Below are 19,494 nucleotides of genomic sequence, written 5' to 3' on the forward strand. Positions count from 1 at the left end.
CTCTGGCCGTCCTGTTGTGGCCTCTCTTCATTGGGATACTCCAGTTCCTCCACATAGGCCTGTGCGTGCGTGCGTGCGTGCGTGCGTGCGTGCGTGCGTGCGTGTGTGTGGTCCCAGGCTGAACCTTCTGGTGTTCACCTCCTTATAAGATTCGAATCTGAAGTCAGGCACCAGGGACAGGACAGTGACTCTACCTTAGGGCAGCTAATAGCCTTTCCACCTAAGGTATTAGGGCATTTTTTTGTGCCCCCAATTTCGTGCTATGCAGGTGCTCTACTACAGATCTCACCTCCATCCCTACAGTTCATTTGTTGGAGAATAATCTCTGCTAACTGCAGGTATTGATAGGAGGAGGGAAGGCGTGCGCGACTCAGGATCCTACCTGGCTAGTCCGGCCCCCCACCTGTCTATAAGATCCTGGTGTGCTTCCTAACCAGGAAGGGCTCTGGCCTCGGGCGACCGTTACCCAATGTCCCAGTTCTCAGCCCCGGCTTCTAGCCACGCTGGGCGGCTCCAGGACCCCATCCCTGACGCTGGCCGGGGCGGGGGGACGCCCAGGGTCCCCGTGTTCTGCTCGGTAGGAACGACTCCTCTCTTGGAAAAGCTGACTAGGCTCCGCCGGAAACCAAGGTCCTCCGTGGCCCAGGTCCAGCGAGATACCAAAGGCGGCTCCGCCCCAGCCGCGCTGTCCTCAACTACTGGCTAGGGAGGCGGGCTGTAGCCAGGGCGACGGCCGCGCCACGCCCACCCGTGGCCCCGCCCCCGTCGCTGATTGGCAGAGCCGGGCTCGGGGGCGGAGCGTTCCCCCGGATTTACCCGGGCCCGGGAGCCCCTCGGAGGCGGCGGCGGCGGAACTGCGGGCTCCCCGGCGCCGGCTTTCAGGATGGCCGCTGGCGGCTGCCGGAGCGCCCGGCGCCCGCCGCTCTGCTTCCTCTTCGTGTTGTTGCTGGCGGCGCCCGGCGCTCGGGCCGCGGGCTACCAGGTGAGTGGAGGACCGGGACGGAGCCCGCGTGGGGTCGCGGGGCGGGGCGGGGGGCCCGCGGTGCCGGGCGGGCGGCGGAGCCGAGGGCGGTGCGGCTGGGGCTCCGGGCTCCCGTCGCCCGGGCCCGGCGGGCGCGCGCGGGTCCTTCTGACGGAGTCTCTGCGGGGAACGCGGTGTCCCGCGAGGCCCCAGCCCCGGGGCCCCTCCGGGGCGCCTGTTGCACACCCGCCTTTCCGGCCGGATTGGAGGCGCCCCGGCCGCCGCGCCCCACCGCCCCCTGCACCTGCCTGCGGCCGCGGCGCCCTCCGCTGTCCCGCTGCTGCTCGGCCAAGAATCAGCCTTAGGGTCGTTGGTGAGAAAACGGAATCAGCAGCTGCGGCTCTCGTCGGTAATCCCGGCCACTTGGGAGGCCGAGGTCTGAGGATCGTGGTTCTGAGCCGGTCTAGACCCGAAAGTCCTTGGTTTCCATGAACCAGCAAAAAGCCGGAAGTGGAGCCGTGGCCCAAGCGGTAGAGCGCCAGCCTTGAGTAGAAAAGGCGAGCGAGCGCACAAGGCCCCAGGTTCAAGCCCGAGGACCAGCATGGGACACACCGAACCCCACGTTACATCCACGCGCAGGGCCGGCTGCGGGCGTGGCCCCGGGCGTGGACGGGGGCCGCCGGGAGGGGCGCCGGGAGTGGACCGGGGCCGCCGGGAGGGGCGCCGGGAGGGCCGCCGGGCGTGGACGGGGGCCGCCGGGAGGGGCGCCGGGAGTGGACCGGGCCTCTCCGGCTCCGAGGCCGTCGTCCTGGACCTCGGGCCTTTGCCTGTGGCCTGCCTGGCTCAGTGCTGGCGGGCCCCTGACGGCCCGTGTGTTCGGGGTCCTGCAGACATGTCCCCCGGTGAAGCCGGACATGCTGAACGTCCACCTCCTGGCCCACACGCACGATGACGTGGGCTGGCTCAAGACCGTGGACCAGTACTTCTACGGCAGTGAGTAGGGCGGGCGGCTCTCCCCCCGGGGCCCGGCCTCGGGCTCTTCCCGACGTTGCTGTGTCCACAGTCCGGAACGACATTCAGCACGCGGGCGTGCAGTACATCCTGGACTCGGTGCTCTCCGCCCTGGCGGCCGAGCCCTCCCGGCGCTTCGTCTACGTGGAGATGGCCTTCTTCTCGCGCTGGTGGCGCCAGCAGACCAACGCAACGCAGGAGATCGTGCGGGACCTGGTGCGCCAGGGTGAGTGGCCCCAGGAAGCGGAAGAGGAGGCCGAGCCGCCTCCGAGCTCTCGCAGCGCGTGCCCAGCCGTCTCCGCACCGCCACGGCCGTGCGCGTCCAGTCCCAGGCCCCCCCTTCCCAGCGGGAGCGCCCCTCTCCCCTTCCCAGACCGCGGACCCGCGCTCCTAGCCCGCGCCTCTTGGCTCAGGACGCCTGGAGTTCGCCAACGGCGGCTGGGTGATGAACGACGAGGCGGCCACCCACTACGGCGCCATCGTGGACCAGATGACCCTCGGGCTGCGCTTTCTGGAGGACACGTTCGGCAGCGACGGGCGTCCCCGCGTGGCCTGGCACATCGACCCCTTTGGCCACTCTCGGGAACAGGCCTCGCTGTTCGCTCAGGTGCAATCCTGACCTCTCTGGGCCTCACCTCTGGCCCGCACTGGCTCCTCCCCGGCCGTCAGGCCCCGCCCTTCCCCTGCCACATCCGCAGGGAGACCCTGGCCTGCTGAGCCCCCCCCCCCCCCCCCGCAGTCCTCCAGTGTCCAGTTGTTGCCTTCGCCCTCACCAGGCTGCCCAGGGGGCTGGTCACCCTCCGCCCGCCAGGACCGTGGTTGCACCTCGAGCCGCGTGGCACGCGCAGACCCGGCCTCCTTAATGGGCTGGGGTCTTGGCTGAAGCGGTGGACCGCCTGCTTAGCTGAGTTCCAGCTCAAGCAGTTCACACTCCAGTACCTCAAAAAACAAACGGCCCCATCCTGAAACCAGCTCCCATTCCTGTCCCCTGACCCACCATTCTTAGCCTTTTTTTTTTTTTTTTGGTGGTTATGGGGCTTGAACTCAGGGCTTGGACACTGTCTCTAAGCTCTTTTGCTCAAGGCTAGCACTCTACCACTATGAGCTACAGAGTGATTAATTGGAGATAAGAATCTCCTGGGGACTTTGGTGGCTTCCAATCGGGCTCCTTTGATCTTAGCCTTCTGAGTTGGTAGGATTACAGGTGTGAGCCACCAGAGCCTGGTCTCCTTTCAGCTTTAACTGAAGGGCAGGGATGGGTCTGGCCTACTCCCTCTCAGCTGCCCGGCAGAACCTTCTGGTCCTTCCGAAGCTCAGGCACCTTGCCAGATAATGTGGTGCATGCCTGCAGTCCCAGCACTCTTGAGGCTGAGGAGGATCATTGATGTGAGGCCAGCTTGGACTGTATAGCCAGATCCAATCTCAAAAAAGCAAAATGAGAACTGGGCTTTGTTCATGCCTGTAATTCTAGTTACTTGGAAGGCCTGCAGTTCTAAGCCTGCCAGGGCAAACATTACTGAAATCCACCTCAAGGAATAAATTAGGTATAGTGCTTCACATCTGTAATCTTAACTAAGAGAGAGGCAAAGGTAGTTTGAAGCCAACAGGGACAAAAAGGGAAGGGGGACTCTACCAAAAAAAGAATGCAGCATCAAAAGGGCCTGGTGGCATGGCTCAAGTGGTAGAGTGTCTGCCTGGCCAGTGCAAGGCCCTGAATTCAGAGCTCCATCCTGCAGAACCAATAAGTCTACCCTCACAAAGAACAAACTCCCAAACTGGAAGCCTCCTAAGTTTCAGTACTTAGTTTCTGTGCTCACATCCACCCTTCCCAAGGGGAACTGGGTGGTTGGAGGCTGGGCATGTATTGATTCATCCTTTCCCTCGCACCCCACTCCCAGATGGGCTTTGATGGCTTCTTCTTTGGGCGGCTTGATTACCAAGACAAACAGGTGCGGAAGGAAAAGCTAGAGATGGAGCAGTTGTGGAGGGGCAGCAGCAGCCTGAAGCCACCCACTGCTGACCTCTTCACAGGTGAGGGGCCAGCGTGGGGGCAGGGCTGTCACAGGGCCCCAAGCAAGGGAGGCTCCGGGGCTTGACTTACTGATCTGTGAATACTGTCCTAAGACCATTAATCATTAAGCGGTGTCCTGCCTCCGGAGAACTCTTTGTACTGGGGCCTGGAGGAGATTGGGATGTTTGCAATGGGAGACTGGTCTCCATCTTGACGTGGCCTGTCACCCCCAGGGACATGGGACGTGGGAGGCGGTAGGAGGGTGGTGGCCCGGACCAGCCAGGGGATGAACTGAAATCCTACGGCTAAAGGAGGCAACGCAAAAGGGGCTAGAGCTGTGACTCAAGGGGTGGAGCGGCTGCCGGGCAAGCGCGAGGCCATGGGTTCAATCCCCACAATCGTCAAAAGAAAAAAGAAATCTTCAAATGACTTGTGCCTGCGAGCCTCCATTTTCCTTCTGCAGTGGGCCTTCCTGGCGGTGAAGCCCATCCTGGGTGGTCGTGGCAGGCTTTGAGCCCAGGGCAGGTGTGGGGCATCGAGCATCTCCCTCCCCTGAACCTAGTGTGGCTTACAGGTGTGCTCCCCAACGGTTACAACCCACCGGACAATCTGTGCTGGGATATACTGTGTGTGGACGCGCCTGTGGTGGAAGACCCCCAAAGCCCAGAGTACAACGCCGACAAACTGGTCCATTACTTCCTAAAATTGGCTAAGACTCAGGTAACTCCTGCATCCAGGACTTTGGGGAGGTTGTAGAGCATACACCGAGGCCTTTCCACAGCCCAAGGGGTAGGAGGAGGGAGACCACTCACTACCACCATGGCCACCTCCTTCATGGCGTGTCTCCTTCATTAGAAGCATGGGTAAAAACAGCATGGTAGCTGGACATGGCGGTGCATGCCTATAATCCCAGGTACTTCAGAAGCAGAGATGGGAGAATCAAGGTTCAAGGCTGACCAGGGCAAAATGCTGGGACCCTATCTAAGAAAACAAGCTAAAAGCAAAAAAGGGTGGTGGTCCAAGTGGGAGTGGGCCGGGAAAGCATGAGGCCTTGAGTCTATCCCTTGTACTGATAAAATAGCAACAACAAATTTAAAAAAGTTGGGTGAGGTGGCTCATATGTAATCTTAGCTACTCAAGAAGCTGAGATATGAGGATCACAGTTCAAAGCCAGTGTAGGCAGGAAAAGACCATAAGCCAGAAGTGGAGCTGTGGCTCAAGTGCTAGAGCATCAGCCTTGAGTTCAGGCCCCTGTCCTGGCACACAAAACACATACTGAAATACCCCCAAAACATAGCACAGTAATGTAGTGGCCTTAGCTGTGTTATGGGTCCACGAGACCTACTTAAATACCACTGGTAGTGGTTGTTATTGTTATTATTATTAGTTGGTTGGGGGGCTTGAATTCAGAGCCTGGGAGCTGTCCTTGCCTGCTTTCCTCAAGGCTAGCACTCTACCACTTGAGCCACAGCTCCACTTTTGTTTTTTTTGAGTGGTTTATTGGAGATAAGAGTCTCATGGGGACTTTTCTACCCGGCTGGCTTTGAACTGAGATTCTCAGATCAGCCTCTTGAATAGCTAGGATTACAGGTGTGAGCCACCGATGCCCAACCCTCTGGCTATTTTTACTTATATATTCCTATGACCATGTGCCATATATGCACAGATATTTCTTTTGGTCGTACTGGGAATTGAACTCAGGGACTCACCCTTGGGTAAGCCCTGTACGACTTGAGCTATGCTCTCAGTCCCTTAGTTCCTCCCCTACCCGCCCTGATAGGGTCTCATGCTTTTGCCTTGATCCATGACCCTCCTACCTCTGCCTCCCAAGTAGCTGGGAATACAGGCATGTATCACCAGGCCCCACTCCCCTGTATATTCTTGGCCGTGTAGAGAACCAACTAGACATAGGAGGTCCAGGACTCTGATTTGAGGACTCCCTTCTGGTCTCCAGGGCCAGTACTACCGCACCAAGCACACGGTGATGACCATGGGCTCTGACTTCCAATATGAGAACGCCAACTTGTGGTTCAAGAACCTGGACAAGCTCATCCGTCTGGTCAACGCGGAGGTCAGTTTGCCTGCCCTGTGGTATCTGTGTGCGCATGTGTGGGAATCACCTTGCTATCCCTGGACCTTTGTAAGTGTCTAAGTTTTAGAGAAAAGGGTGGCTTTGGTTTACAGAGCTGGAGGTGCAGTGTATGATTGGATGTCCCAGTACTTCCTGAAATGGTGGGACGGACACATTTTTTGGGGGGGGGGAGGATGAAGAGGGGCTGGTTCTGGTGCTTGAACTCATTCTCATGGACTGTCTTGCTCAGGCTGGCTATGAACTAGGATCCTCAGATCTCATGTTCTTGAGTAGCTAGAACTACAAGTGTAAGCCACTGGCACCCAGTTGAGGGGTAGTGATTTTAGGCATGAAACTTGAACATTTTAGAGTTCTGGTAACCTGGGGAGAAGTCCTAGACACAGTCTTTCAAGGGTACTGAGTGGGAAGGCTGAGACTGTGGCTCACATAGTAAAATGCCTGCTTGGCTTGAGTTCAAGCCTTGGTACTGCCCTCCCTCCCCCCCAAAAAAGAATGCCTAATGATAACTGTGTATGTATATGCTTGTATTTGTGTGGATGTATTGGTATTCACTTAAAGGAATTCCTTTAAATATCTGAGCACCTGTGGTGTACACTTGAGTACAACATGAGCAGAGCAAATATCCTTTATCTCATGGAGGTTACCTTGCTTCTTCATCTCCTGCAGTTGAAAGACAGATCCCAAGTGGGGCATGGTGGTTCATACCTGTAACCTCAGCTATGGGATGTAGAGGTTGGAAGATTTCAGGAAAGTTGTTGTCCCTACCAGGCACAAAGAGTAAGAAGACCCAATCTGAAAAATAAACTAAAGCAATAAAGGATTGGGAATGTAGCTCAAGTAATAGAGCAAGCAAACCCAGGACTGCCAGAGAGAAAAATGAATAAACAAGCCTCCGTTCTGATATAGAATGAGTGCTTAGCATGCTCAATGCCCTGGATTCTAGACCCAGATCATCCCTGCCTCCCCCCCAAACAAAAAAACCCAACCCAGTTATATTTGAGCCACATCTGTAATCATAGCGACTCAGGAGGCTTAGAGCCCCAGTACTAGCATGTCTGTGCCCACGCTTACAAACACACACACCTGAATTTCAGGATTGTCTCTGGAATCCTTTAAAGATGGTAAGGTTTGGTTCCAAGCGTAGGTTCACTTTCACACCTGATCTCTAGTTTGCACCCAACACGTGTATTTAACACACTCCTGGGAGCAGCGCTGTACACACAGGCCCTACCCCGAGGCCAGAGGTTCACATCTGACTCCCTCCAGCAGCAGGTGAACGGGAGCCGCGTCCATGTTCTCTACTCCACTCCTGCTTGTTATCTCTGGGAGCTGAACAAGGCCAATCTCACCTGGTATTCGTGGGTGCTGTGGGGGTGGGCTGTGGGGGCTGGGCAGCAGGGGTGTGTGGGCAGCCCTGCGGGCCGCGCTCCTGCCCTCAGAGCCCCGGCTGTGCAGGTCGGTGAAGGAGGACGACTTCTTTCCCTACGCCGACGGCCCCCACATGTTCTGGACCGGCTATTTTTCCAGCAGGCCGGCTCTCAAACGCTACGAGCGGCTCAGCTACAACTTCCTGCAGGTGGGAGGGCGCGGGGCGCGGGGCGCGGGAGGCGAGGAGGGGCGGGGGGGGATGGGGGAGGCCGGCGGGGGGGGGGGGGCGCGGGAGGCGGGGAGGGGCGGGGGGGATGGGGGGTGGCGGGGGAAAGGGGAGGCCGGCGGGGGGGGAGGGGGCGCGGGGGGCGCGGGAGGCGGGGAGGGGTGGGGGGATGGGGGGCGGGGGGAAGGGGGGCGGGGGGAGACGGGGGACGGAGGGCGGGGGGGGACGAGGGGCGGGGGGATGGGGGAGGGGCGGGGGGATGGGGCCGGGAGGCGGGGAGGGGTGGGGGGCGCGGGAGGCCGGCGGGGCCGGGGGGCGCGGGAGGCCGGCGGGGCGGTGCCCAGCATGCCCCCTCCCCCCTCCCCCCTTCCCAGGTGTGCAATCAGCTGGAGGCGCTGGCGGGCCCGGCGGCCGCCGCGGGACCGTACGGCGCGGGAAGCAGCGCGCCGCTCCGTAGGTGTCGGGCCGCCCCTGGGGTCCCTTCCCAAAGCCCCTACGAACACACCCCGGCCGTTTCGCGTCTCTCGGGGTCCGGGCGGAGAGTTCTGCCGGGCCCTCACGCTGCCCGACTTCGTGCTGGCAGAGGAGGCCATGGCCGTGCTCCAGCATCACGACGCGGTCAGCGGCACCGCGAAGCAGCACGTGACGGACGACTACGCGCGGCAGCTGGCGGCCGGCTGGGGGCCCTGCGAGGTGTGCGGGGGCGGAGCCCGGAAGAGGCGGGACCGAATCGGACCACAAATGCACGAGTGGGCGTGCCTTGGGGCGGTGGGTGGGACTTAGAAGGTCCGTGGGGGCGGGTCCTCAGCAGGTCTCATGTGTAAGTGGTGGAGCCAGTGTGGGCGTGGTTTAGCGCCTGGGAGGGCTTGTGGGGGCGGGGCTTTTGAGAGGAACAGCACTGGGCGGGGCCTCAGGGGATGGGCCTGCGGGGTAAGTGGTGGAGAAGGTATGGGGCGTGGTTTAGGGTAGAGGTGGAGCCTAATGGAGCTTCTAGGGGAGGGGCCTTGAGAGGAGCAGGGGAACAGGGCGGGGCCTCAGGAGATAAGTGGAGAGGGCGTGGGGCGTGACCTAGGGTAGCGGAGCTTACAGGGGCTGTAGGAACCCCGTGGAGCCCAGGCAGCGGGGCGGGGCTTCAGGGGGCGGAGACTCAGCTGAGGGCGGGGCTTGGCGCTTCTCCCAGGTTCTCCTGAGCAACGCGCTGTCGCGGCTGAGCGGCTTCAAGGAGGTCTTCTCGTTCTGCCGGAGCCTCAACGTCAGCGTGTGTCCCCTCAGCCAATCAGCCTCGCGCGTGAGTCAGGGAGGGGTGGGACCCCGGGAGCAAGGCCCGAGGACCCCCGGGCAGGCAGAGGAGGGCCTGGGCCTGGGGTGCAGAAGATGGGGCGGTGGCATTATTGTATTATTTGCTGTGTGTTGAGCTCTGAGCCTCACGCTCTCATTTGGCTTTTAACGCTCAAGGTTGGCTCTCTGCCACTTGGGCCACGGCTCCACTTTCAGCTTTGTTTTGGATGGTGAATTGGAGATGAGTCTCAGAGGCTTTTTCTGCCTGGGTTGGCTTCGAACCTTGATCCTTAGATCTCAGGCCTCTGTGTGTGTGTGTGTGTGTGTGTGTGTGTGTGTGTGTGTACCATCTTTAGGGGCGGTGAACCTGGAATATGTTCCCCCTGTTAGGAGGGTTTGAAGAGGATGTGATATGACCCAGGCCCTCTCCAACTTCCCCTGTAGTTCCAGGTCATCATATACAATCCCCTGGGGAGGACGGTGGACCATATGGTTCGGCTGCCGGTCAGTGAAGGCGCTTTTGCTGTCAACGATCCCGATGGCAAGACTGTGCCCAGTGCAGTAAGCCCACTCAGTGGTTATTTGGACCCTTTGGACCTCTCCCTGGGCATTCCTCCCCTGTTGCTTATGGAGTCCGCTACCTTGAATCTGTCCCCCTCTCTATATTCCTCCGTTGTCCCTTAATATCACCCCCTCCATCTTTGGAGCATCTTCCAAAGAGTAACCCATCTTTTAAATCCCCCCTCTCCCGCCCCCACCATACACACACTTGTGTGCCTGTCTGTAATCACAGCACTTAGGAGGCTGAGGCAGAAGGATTGTGTGGTCGAGGCCAATGTGGGCTACTAGTTCCTTCCTTCCTTCCTTCCTCCTTCCCTCCTCCTTCCTTCCTCCTTCCCTCCCTTCCTTTTTTTTTTCCTCTCTTTCATTTTTAATTACTTTTTCTGGCCTGTCTTCTTATATAGCCAAGGTTGGCCCAGAACTTCTAACCCTCCTTTAGTCTCCAACATGCTGGGGATTACAGGTGTGACCAGCTATGTCTTCTTCCTCCCAGGAAATTGCCTTTGACTCCTGAAGTTCTCCTCCCTGACTGCTCAATCCCGATCTCAAGAGTCTTTCCTTTCTCAATGACTTCTCCCCAAGTCCTCATCTGTACCCTCCCTGTAGGCTCCCACTCCTTGGGAATCCTCCTTTTCCACCACCTCCTCCTCTACCGCCTTTTATCCTTCTTCCCTCCTTGTTCCTCCTCCCGTCTATCTGCTGCTTCATGCTGGGGATGAACCCAAGGCTTGGCATGCCAGGCAAGTGCTGTGCCACTGAGCTACACCCCCAGCCTGATTCTCTTGAAATCTTCCCCTGCCAATCATGACGCCTCGATTTCTTTTCCCCATCTACTCCTTGCCCTCCTCCCCTGTTAAGAGTTCTGCAGGTGTCGGCACAGCTTGACTTGGTTCCCTCCTCTCTCACTTAAGGTGGTGGTCCTTCCCGGCTTCTATCATCAGGAGGACCACTCAGAGCTCCTGTTTGCAGCCCGGGTGCCTGCGTTGGGCTTCAGCATCTACTCAGTAGCCCGTGTGTCCAGCCGGCACCCCGAGGCCCGCACAAAGGCTGTCAGACCCCAGATATCCCAAGGCCAGGTCTTGGTCATCAAGAATGAGGTGACGGCCTTTTGGAACCCCATTTTCTCTCCATGATTGTGTGTGTCCTTGAGTGATTTGCTGAGTGAGGTTCATCTGAACCTTTGTGTGTTTCCTGGGGCTGTTGTGAGGATCCGGTGTGGCTGTCAGTGATGTTTGATGCGTGTGGCAGAGCTGATGTCAGGCTGTTGGGGGTGTGTGTAATTTTAGGGCAGGGAGAGCTTCCTGGTAAAGTGACTTTTAAGGAAAGAGATTCCGGCTGGGGGTGTGTGCCTGGGCAATAGGTGGTAGGGTAGGTAAAGGGGGCAGTGGAGGCTTAGGGTTGTGGCTCAGAAGCAGGGGGTGTGATTCAGTAGTAGAACACTTAGCATATGTGAGGCAGGCCATGGATTCCATTCCCAGCACCCCCCCAAAAATACAAGAATACACTGTCATGGCCTTAGCATTTTTAGCTGTGTACCTTTTTACCTTCCATAAAAATTACCTAACATTATATTTTGTGATGATGATGTTAGGAAGACAAGTATAGTCATCTTTTAGTATGTTCATTTATTTTCTACTCAGGTTTTCTTTGGATTCTCTTCTCTCTTTTTTACGTGTGTGTATGTGTGTTGTTGCTTCTAGGGCTTGAACTCAGGGTCTGGGTGCTGTCCCTTCCCCTTTTCACTCAAGGGTACTGCTCTTATCACCTGAAACACAGCTCTACTTCTAGCTCTTTGGTGATTAATTGGAGATAAGAGTCTCACAGGACTTTCTTGCCCTTGCTGCCTTTGTACCTAGATCCTCAGATCTCAGTCTGCTGGAGTTTAAAATCAAGGCTTTGTGCTTGCCAAGCTGCTATCTCTAGCCCTTCACTGGTTATTTTTGAGACAGGGTCCAGAACCCACCTGGCCTGCACCTGGGCTTGGGTGCCCACTGTAGGCTTCCTGTCATACTTGCTTGACAGGTGAGCAACACCAGGCCTAGCTCCTTCCATGGTGATGGAGACTCATGGACTCTCTTTCCAGGCTAGTCTGGCACCACGATCCTTCCAGTGTCAGCATCCCCTCTAGTTTAGGATGACAGATGCTCCCTGTGTCTAGCTCTGGGTTGAAAAGGTATCTCTCAAAGGTTTCTTCCCAGACTGGCCTAGCACTGCGATCCTCCTGTTCTTAGCCTCATCAGTTGCTAGGATTATAGATTGTGTGTGTGTGTGTGTGTGTGTGTGTGTGTGTGTGTTGCTAGTGATCAAACCCCAGGCCTCACACATGCTAGGCAATTACTCTACCACTGAGCTATAATCCCATCCCTGCTTCCTTTGGATTCTAAAAGAAGTAAAAATACTTCCATGGGCCCCAAGGGCCCTAATGGGCAGCTCCTGTGTGAGATGCTCAAGCTGGCCATGGCTTGGAGCAGATGAAGGCTTTGATTGGACTCAGCATGTCACAGGTGTGACATGGCTGCAGCAGGAGGAACCAGGTGTGGGGACACAGAAGTGGGGACCTGCAAGGGCCCCAGTTCATCCTGGAGAGCCATGACTAGATTGAGGATCAGGGTGAAGGAGGTTGGAGTTGCCATTGGCTCACGTGATGGACATTTCCCACTGTCCACCCTTCCCTGCTCAGTACATCCGGGCTACCTTCAACCCTGACACAGGGTTATTGATGAAGATTGAGAATATAGACCAGAAACTCGTGCTTCCTGTGGACCAAGGATTCTTTTGGTGAGGGGGGACCACTGGGCTGGGGTCACGGGCGGTGGAAGGGTTCACACAGAGCCGAGGTCCTTTATCCGACTCTGCTCTACTCTGCTCTGGCTGCAGGTACAATGCCAGTACAGGTAACAAGGAAAGCAAGCAGGCATCTGGTGCCTACATCTTCAGACCCAGCCAAAAGAGACCAATGCCCGTGAGCCGCTGGGCCCAGACACGCGTGGTGAAGGTCTGGAGACAGGGTTGATGAGTGGACATTTGGAGTTGGGAGGGGGTGGGTGTGGTGGGTGTGGTGATGTGCAAAGAGAGGGTGCAGATGCGGCGAGAGTTTACATTTCCTTAGAGATGGGGTCCGACCCAGGGGTCTTCTCTAAGGCCAGTGTTCGTAGCTGCTTGTGTAAGAGGCCAGCAGGCCAGGCTCTGGTACCTCACCCCTGTCATCCTAGCCACTCAGGAGCCTGAGGTCTGAGGGCTGCAGATTGAATCTAGTCTGGGCAGAAAAGTCCCTAAGATTTTGAACCCCCAGTAAATCAGTGAAGAGCCAGAAGTGGAGCTGTGGCCGCAGTGGTAAAAGCACCAGCCTTGAGCAAAAAAGCCAAATGAGAATGCAAGGCTCTGAGTTCAAACCCCAGTACTGGCTCAAAAAAATAGTGATTCACACCTGTAATCCTAGTTCTTCAGAAAGCTGGGATCTCAGGATTGAGGTTCACAGTCAGCCATGGCAGGCAAGTCTGTGAGATTCCTACTTCCAGTTAACCAGCAAAAAGCCAGAAGCAGCACTGTGGCTCAAGTGGTAGAGCACTAGCCTTGATCAAAAAAGCTCAGGGAGAGCACCTAGGCCCTGGGTTCAATCCCCAAGACTGGCACAATAATAAATTAAAAAATCAGCCGGGCGCCGGTAGCTCACGGCTGTCATCCTAGCTACTCAAGAGGCTGAGATCCGAGGATCACAGTTCAAAGCCAGCCTGGGCAGGAAATTCCGTGAAACTCTCATCTTCAATGAACCACTAGAAAACTGGAAGTGGCTCTGTGGCTCAAGGGTAGAGCACTTGCCTTGAATTGAAGAGCTCAGGAACAGTGCCCAGGCCCAGAGTTCAAGACCCATGACTGACAAAAGAAAAGGGAATGTGGCTTAGTGGTAGAGTGCTCGCCTAGCATGCATGAAGACCTGGGTTCAAGTACCACATGAAGAGAAAAAGCCAGAAGTGGTGCTGTGGCTCAAGTGGTAGAGTGCTGACCTTGAGCAAAAGTAGCTCAGGGACAGTGCTTATGCCGAATTCAAACCCTAGTACTGGGGGGAAAAATAAAAGAAATGGTTGTCCCAACATTTGCAGGTGTGAGGATTAGATGTAATGGTGGAAATTGGGTGAGTGGGGAGACCCAAGTGCAGTGCTTCAACAGTCCTGCCGGGTTGGTAGGAGTTGACATCTTGGGCTTAGGGCTGTATCCCCACAACTCCTGGCACAACACTTGGCTGCCATTTGTGAGGCCCTGTGTTCTATTCCCTACTTTAAATATATACACCCCCCCCTCAAATCTACACAGTAATATTGACTCTGGTGGGAAGAGAGGTGGCTGGTTGGTAGCATGACCTCTGACATAGGTCTCTGGGGTTCTTAGAACAGGGTGGGGAGCCTTTGCAGGGCTCTCCTGAGCTAGTGCAGGCTGACTTGCTCTCTCCCTGGTCTTTGTAGACAGCCTTAGTGCAGGAAATACACCAGAACTTTTCAGCCTGGTGTTCCCAGGTGATTCGTCTGTACCCGGGACAGCGCCACCTGGAGTTGGAGTGGACGGTGGGACCGATCCCTCATGAGTGAGTGGCCCAGGCTGGGACTGGGGTAGGGGAATAAGGGCCCCGGCCAGGCTTAACCTTGCCATCCCTTTGGGCACAGCGATGGCTGGGGGAAGGAGGTCATCAGCCGCTTTGACACCCGGCTGAACACCAAGGGCCGCTTCTACACAGACAGCAATGGCCGGGAGATCCTGGAGAGGAGGTAGGGAGGCTGGGAACCCCATGGGATGGGGGATGGGGGGAGGGGGGGTGTGTTGGGCCTCCAGGGAGGTGTGGGAATTTGCTGATCACAGGAAGGAGGGAGGGAAGGAGAGAAATGGAGGAGCCCGATACCATCTTTGACCAAATCACCCGACCCAGGCGGGATTATCGACCTACTTGGAAACTGAACCAGACAGAGCCAGTGGCTGGAAACTATTATCCTGTCAACAGCCGAATTTATATCACGGTACCCGGTTCCTCATGTAATCGCCCTGCAGTGTGTGTGTGTCTCCCTGTATTCCCAGCATCTCCCTAATACTAGAGCAGACGGACAGCCCTTCATTCTCCCTTGTCCTTCACTCCTTGCCCCCAGGATGGGGCCACACAGCTGACGGTGCTCACTGACCGCTCCCAGGGGGGCAGCAGCCTGCAGGACGGCTCGCTGGAGCTCATGGTGAGTGGCTGATGGCATTCAAGACAGGCTTCTGTCCCCACATTGTCCTCCTGCTGGATCTTGGGGTATTCTGTTTTCATGTCAGTACTAGGACTTGAACTCAGGACCTTGCACTTGTGCTTGGCACTTTCCCTCAAGGCTGGTGCTCTACTACTGAATCATCCATCTGCTTTGGCTTTTTGCTAATTGGAGATGAGAATTTCTTAGGTTTTTAATGTGCAGACTGCTTCAAACCATGGATTTTCCTCTTATTTGCTTCTTTGTTTCTTTGAGACAAGGTCTCATTCTTGGCCTAGGCTAATCTAGATAGAGCTCAAGATCCTCCTGCCTCAGCTTCCTGAGTGTTGGGATTACAGGCAGGTACTACTACACACACCTTTCCTCTACTGTTTCTCTTGAAAATTCCACAAGCCTTTATTAAGTTTCTGGTCCCGAGATATCCTGGAGATGCTCACTGTGTCCTGGCCACTCTCTGCCCAGGTGCACCGGAGGCTGCTGGAGGATGATTCCCGGGGAGTCGGGGAGCCGCTGCTGGAGCTGGGGAGCGGGCAGGTGGTTCGAGGACGCCACCTTGTACTTCTGGACAGGGTGGGCAGAGCAGCTGCTGGGCACCGGCTTCTGGCTGAGGAGGTGGTCCTGGCCCCCCAAATAGTGCTGTCCTCCGGTCATGGCACCACCTACCACCCTGAGGCCATCCCTCAGACTCAGGTGAGGGGAGGCAGGGCGGGTGGAGGACTGGACTGAAGTGGGACCCCATCTGGCACTTCCAACAAGCCCGGGGGAGACCACGGGCTGCCCCGCCCCCTTGTCTCAGCCCCTTGGACCAGACCCACCCCTTTGTGTCAGCTCCACACTGCGCAGACCTCGCCCTGTGTCAGCTCATTGTCAACCCACCTAGACCCGGTACGCACCCAGCCTGCCCACACCGCCGCAGCCTCACCTGTTACCCTCCCCTGCCCAAGGCCCCGGCTCCTCCAGGTCATGTCCGCCCCTTCCTCTGACTTGCACCTGACTCTGACCTGCACGGCGGGGGCTTATCCCAAGCGAGGACCCCGTTTTGCCAAGTGTGGCTGCATCTCCCTTCAGAGACCTGCCTGGACCTTTTGGTGGAGTCTGGGCCGTGCCTGGGCTACGCCCCGCCCACCTCTGACCAAGTCCCGCCCCCAACACCCTTCCAACCCCGACCTGTCAGTCACACTTCTGAGGGCAGCTGAGCCCCGCCTCTCTACTGAGGCCCCGCCCTGACGTCGCCCGCCCCCTGCAGTACTCAGGGCTGCGCAGGGAGCTGCCGCCCTCGGTGCACCTGCTCACGCTGGCCCGCTGGGGCCCAGAGACGGTGCTGCTGCGCTTGGAGCACCAGTTCGCCAAGGGAGAGGACTCCTGCCGCAACCTGAGCGCCCCTGTGACCTTGGACTTGCAGGTGAGGAGGGAGGAGGTGCGGCAGAGATGGGAATGGGGCCAGAGAGCGGCAGAGATGAAAACTGGGCCCATCTGCTTCCCGCAGAACCTGTTCTCCGCCTTCACCATCATCCACCTGCAGGAAACCACGCTGGCGGCCAACCAGCCCCGGGCCAGCGCTTCCAGGCTCAAGTGGACACCAGATACTGGTGCGGACGTAGGACCTAGCAGATCCAGGCTAGGGGTTTAAGGGTCACAAGTGTTTGGTGGCTCACGCCTTGTAATCCTAGCCACACAGGAGGCTGAGATCTGAGGATCCAGGTTCAAAGCCAGCCAGGGCAGCAAAGTCCAGGAGACTTTTTTTTTTCTAGTTACCAGCACAAAAGCCAGAAGTGGAGCGGTGGCTCAAGTAGAATACGCTAGCCCTGAGTAAAATGCTGAGGGACAGTGCCTAGGCCCTGAGCTCAAGCACTGATTACCCCTCTCCTCTAATAGGCCTTGTAGACTAGTAGTGCACCCAGGATTTAAGAGTCTGCCAGTGTGGTTCTGGGATGGTGCTTACCATCTCTGGGGTCTGTCAGGCTGTAAGAGGAGGAGCTTAAAATAGGGGAGACTGGGGGTTCCTTGGGGTGGGGTGAGGCTTAGGACATATTTGGACGGTATGGAGGTGTTCAGCCCAGAGGCAGGTGCCTAATGGGACATCCCAGACTCATCCCTTCCCTCCTGTTCATCACAGGCCCCATCGCCCACCCCACTCCGCCCGTCCTGGACCCTGCCTCAGTCACCCTGCAGCCCATGGAGATCCGAACCTTTCTGGCCCAAGTGCAATGGAAAAGGGACAGCTAGGGCTGCTGGGAGAGGGGCAGGCCTCCCTCCTCCCCCAGCTGCTTCCACTCACAAAAGCCATTAAAATGCCAATACTAAGAGCCGCGTTTGTAGTGACTATGTGTGTTGCTTTGCTGGGGGGAGCAGAATGCGTGACCCAGAAAGGGCAGCAAACAGCCTTCACCTTATGTGGGATCGGCTGATGCCTTCATCAGAACCAGGACAAGGAGAAGTAATTCCTATTAAGCGTAATAATGTAAGGCATGTGGTCAGACCATGGGGAAGAGACTAGGCAGTTACCGTCCCCAAACGGACCCTCGGGCAAGGCCAGATTCCTAAGGAAGGTGTCATCTAGTTGTCACACTACATGGGGTCTGCTGGATAAGACTCTCTGAAACATCGTGTTTTGAGATAGTCTCACTATGTAGACGAGGCTGGCCTGGAACGTGTGATTGCCCTGCTTCTGCTTCTAGAGTGCTGGGATATGGGTCCCAGAGTAGTCTGTTGTATTTGCTTGGTCTTTTTTTTTTTTTTTTTTTGTCAGTCATGAGGCTTGAACTCTAGGCCTGGGTGCTGTCCCTCAGCTCTTTAGCTCAAGGCAAGCGCTCTACCACTTAGCACCACTTCTGGTTTTCTGGTGGTTTATTGGAGATAGGACTCTCATGGTCTTTCCTGCCTGGGCTGGCTTTGAACCATGATCCTCAGATCTCAGCCTCCTGAGTAGCTAGGAATACAGGCATGAGCCACCATCGCCCGGCCCTTTGCTTGGTCTTATTCTCACTTATGCTGTTTTTTTTTTTCCTCTCTAAATAATCTTTAAGTTGCTGTTACCATTCAACACATTTATGCTGATTCTTTGGGGTGGGTATAGCTCAGTGCTACAGCACTTACCCTGCATGTAAAAGGCCCTGGGTTTGATGCTTAGTACTGCAAACAAAACAACAACCCCCTCAAATATCCTCAAATTGAATTAAATTTTTTGCCCATGGGTCCAACATTCTTTTAAGCTACAATTATAATTTTTTGTTGTTGTTGTTAGTCGTGGGGCATGAACTTTGGGCCTGGGTGCTGCCCCTGAGCTCTTCAGCTCAAGGCAAGTACTCTACCACTTGAGTCACAGTGCCACTTCCGGTATTTTAGTGGTTTATTGGAGATAAGAGTCTCACAGACATTCCTGCATAGTCTGGCTTTGAACCGTGATCCTCAGATCTCAGCCTCCTGAGTAGCTAGGATTACAGGTGTGAGCCACTGACACCCAGCTTGAAATATACATTCTTTTTTTTGTATGTGTGTGGGGGTCTGGTCGTGGGGCCTGAACTCTGGGCCTGGGCGCTGTCCCTCAGCTCTTCAGCTCAAGGCTAGCGCTCTACCATTGAGCCACAGCGCCACTTCTGGCTTTTTTCTTTTTTCTTATGTGGTGCTGAGGAATTGAACCCAGGGCCTCATGCATGCAAGGCAAGTGCTCTACCACTGAGCCACCTTCCCAGCCCTGAAATCTACATTCTTATAACACATCAGCACATACATGTTTAGGCGATTGCTTAGGAGTATCTACAGAATTCTCTCATTTCAAAGCATCTTTGCTAAAGTAAGAAGAAATCCAAAGATAGACTGTAGAGAGCTGCGAGAGGCCGCACCTGGAAGATGGCGCTGGCTTCCGCCCTCCGCCTTCCCGATGGCGAGTGCTCTCGTGGTAAACAACTCCTGATATGGCTAAGGCAAAGAATCTGGCTTGCTTCTGTGCACCTGAACCTATTGGCGGTTCCCACGTGGCGTATCAGGGTTGGCTACCCAGCGGGTATTTAAGGCTGTGGGGAATTCTCCCCGGGGTTGGGGTCAGAAGATTACTAAAAGGTCCTGAATAAACTGCGGAGAGAAGAGTCCGGTGTCGCGTCGTCATTACCGGCCGAGGCGGTAGCGACACGTGGTGGCCCGTACGGGGACTCAGCCACAACCCCAACGAGGACTCAGAACTCTCTGTGGTCAGGGTGGTGCACCGGTAAGTTCCCAGGTAAAAGGGGAATCCGCCACAAGAGCGGGGATAAGTCCCCAGGTAAAAGGGGAATCCGCCACAAGAGCGGGGATAAGTCCCCAGGTAAAAGGGGAATCCGCCACAAGAGCGGGGAGTAAGTTCCCAAGTAAAAGGGGAATCCGCCACAAGAGCGGGGGGGATTTTTGCTCTTCTCGGTAGATAAAGAGAGAGTGAGAACCCGGGGCTAGTCAGTAGAATAGCCAAAAGTGAAAGTAAAAGCTTGTTTACCAGCTTTAAATGTTTGAAACATGGGCGCTTCTTTTTCGCACCCAATTTTTTTGGCTCTCAATGAGCTACTGCACTCAAAAAAGTTAAAAATAAAAAAGAGTACTTTAGAGAGATTTTTGAATGAATGTGACACCGTTGCCCCATGGTTCGCTGTCTCCGGAAGCCTCACGGTGGCCTCTTGGGAGAAACTAGGGAGGGACCTAGATTTTGCCTCTGAACAAGGAACGCTTAAGAGCGGAGTGAGACCAATATGGAAACTGATAAGAGGCTGTCTCGAGGACCAGCGTTGC

General features: G+C 56.2%; 1 protein-coding gene across 2 annotated transcripts; it reads left to right on the forward strand.

The window, feature by feature from the left end:
• Nucleotides 1–781: 781 nt before the first annotated feature.
• On the forward strand, nucleotides 782–17,045 carry LOC138817720 (lysosomal alpha-mannosidase-like). 2 transcript variants are annotated; one of them, XM_070008324.1, is made up of 24 exons: nucleotides 782–982; nucleotides 1,852–1,954; nucleotides 2,025–2,198; nucleotides 2,386–2,579; nucleotides 3,871–4,003; nucleotides 4,558–4,703; nucleotides 5,938–6,054; nucleotides 7,342–7,427; nucleotides 7,531–7,651; nucleotides 8,044–8,122; nucleotides 8,253–8,362; nucleotides 8,850–8,957; nucleotides 9,392–9,508; nucleotides 10,420–10,605; nucleotides 12,189–12,286; nucleotides 12,386–12,503; nucleotides 13,969–14,087; nucleotides 14,167–14,268; nucleotides 14,427–14,514; nucleotides 14,641–14,721; nucleotides 15,202–15,429; nucleotides 15,986–16,141; nucleotides 16,226–16,328; nucleotides 16,856–17,045. In XM_070008324.1, the coding sequence occupies exons 1-24, from the start codon at nucleotides 884–886 to the stop codon at nucleotides 16,963–16,965; spliced, it is 2,976 nt and encodes a 991-aa protein (XP_069864425.1). In that variant the 5' UTR covers nucleotides 782–883; the 3' UTR covers nucleotides 16,966–17,045. The 2 variants fall into 2 exon arrangements, with proteins under 2 accessions (XP_069864425.1, XP_069864426.1); XM_070008325.1 differs by having other exon boundaries at nucleotides 833–982; nucleotides 7,345–7,427.
• The last annotated feature ends 2,449 nt before the right edge of the window (nucleotides 17,046–19,494 follow it).

This window comes from Dipodomys merriami, unplaced genomic scaffold (genome assembly GCF_024711535.1).
Source record: "Dipodomys merriami isolate MVZ:Mamm:240054 unplaced genomic scaffold, mDipMer1.0.p SCAF_70, whole genome shotgun sequence".
NCBI lineage: Eukaryota > Metazoa > Chordata > Mammalia > Rodentia > Heteromyidae > Dipodomys > Dipodomys merriami.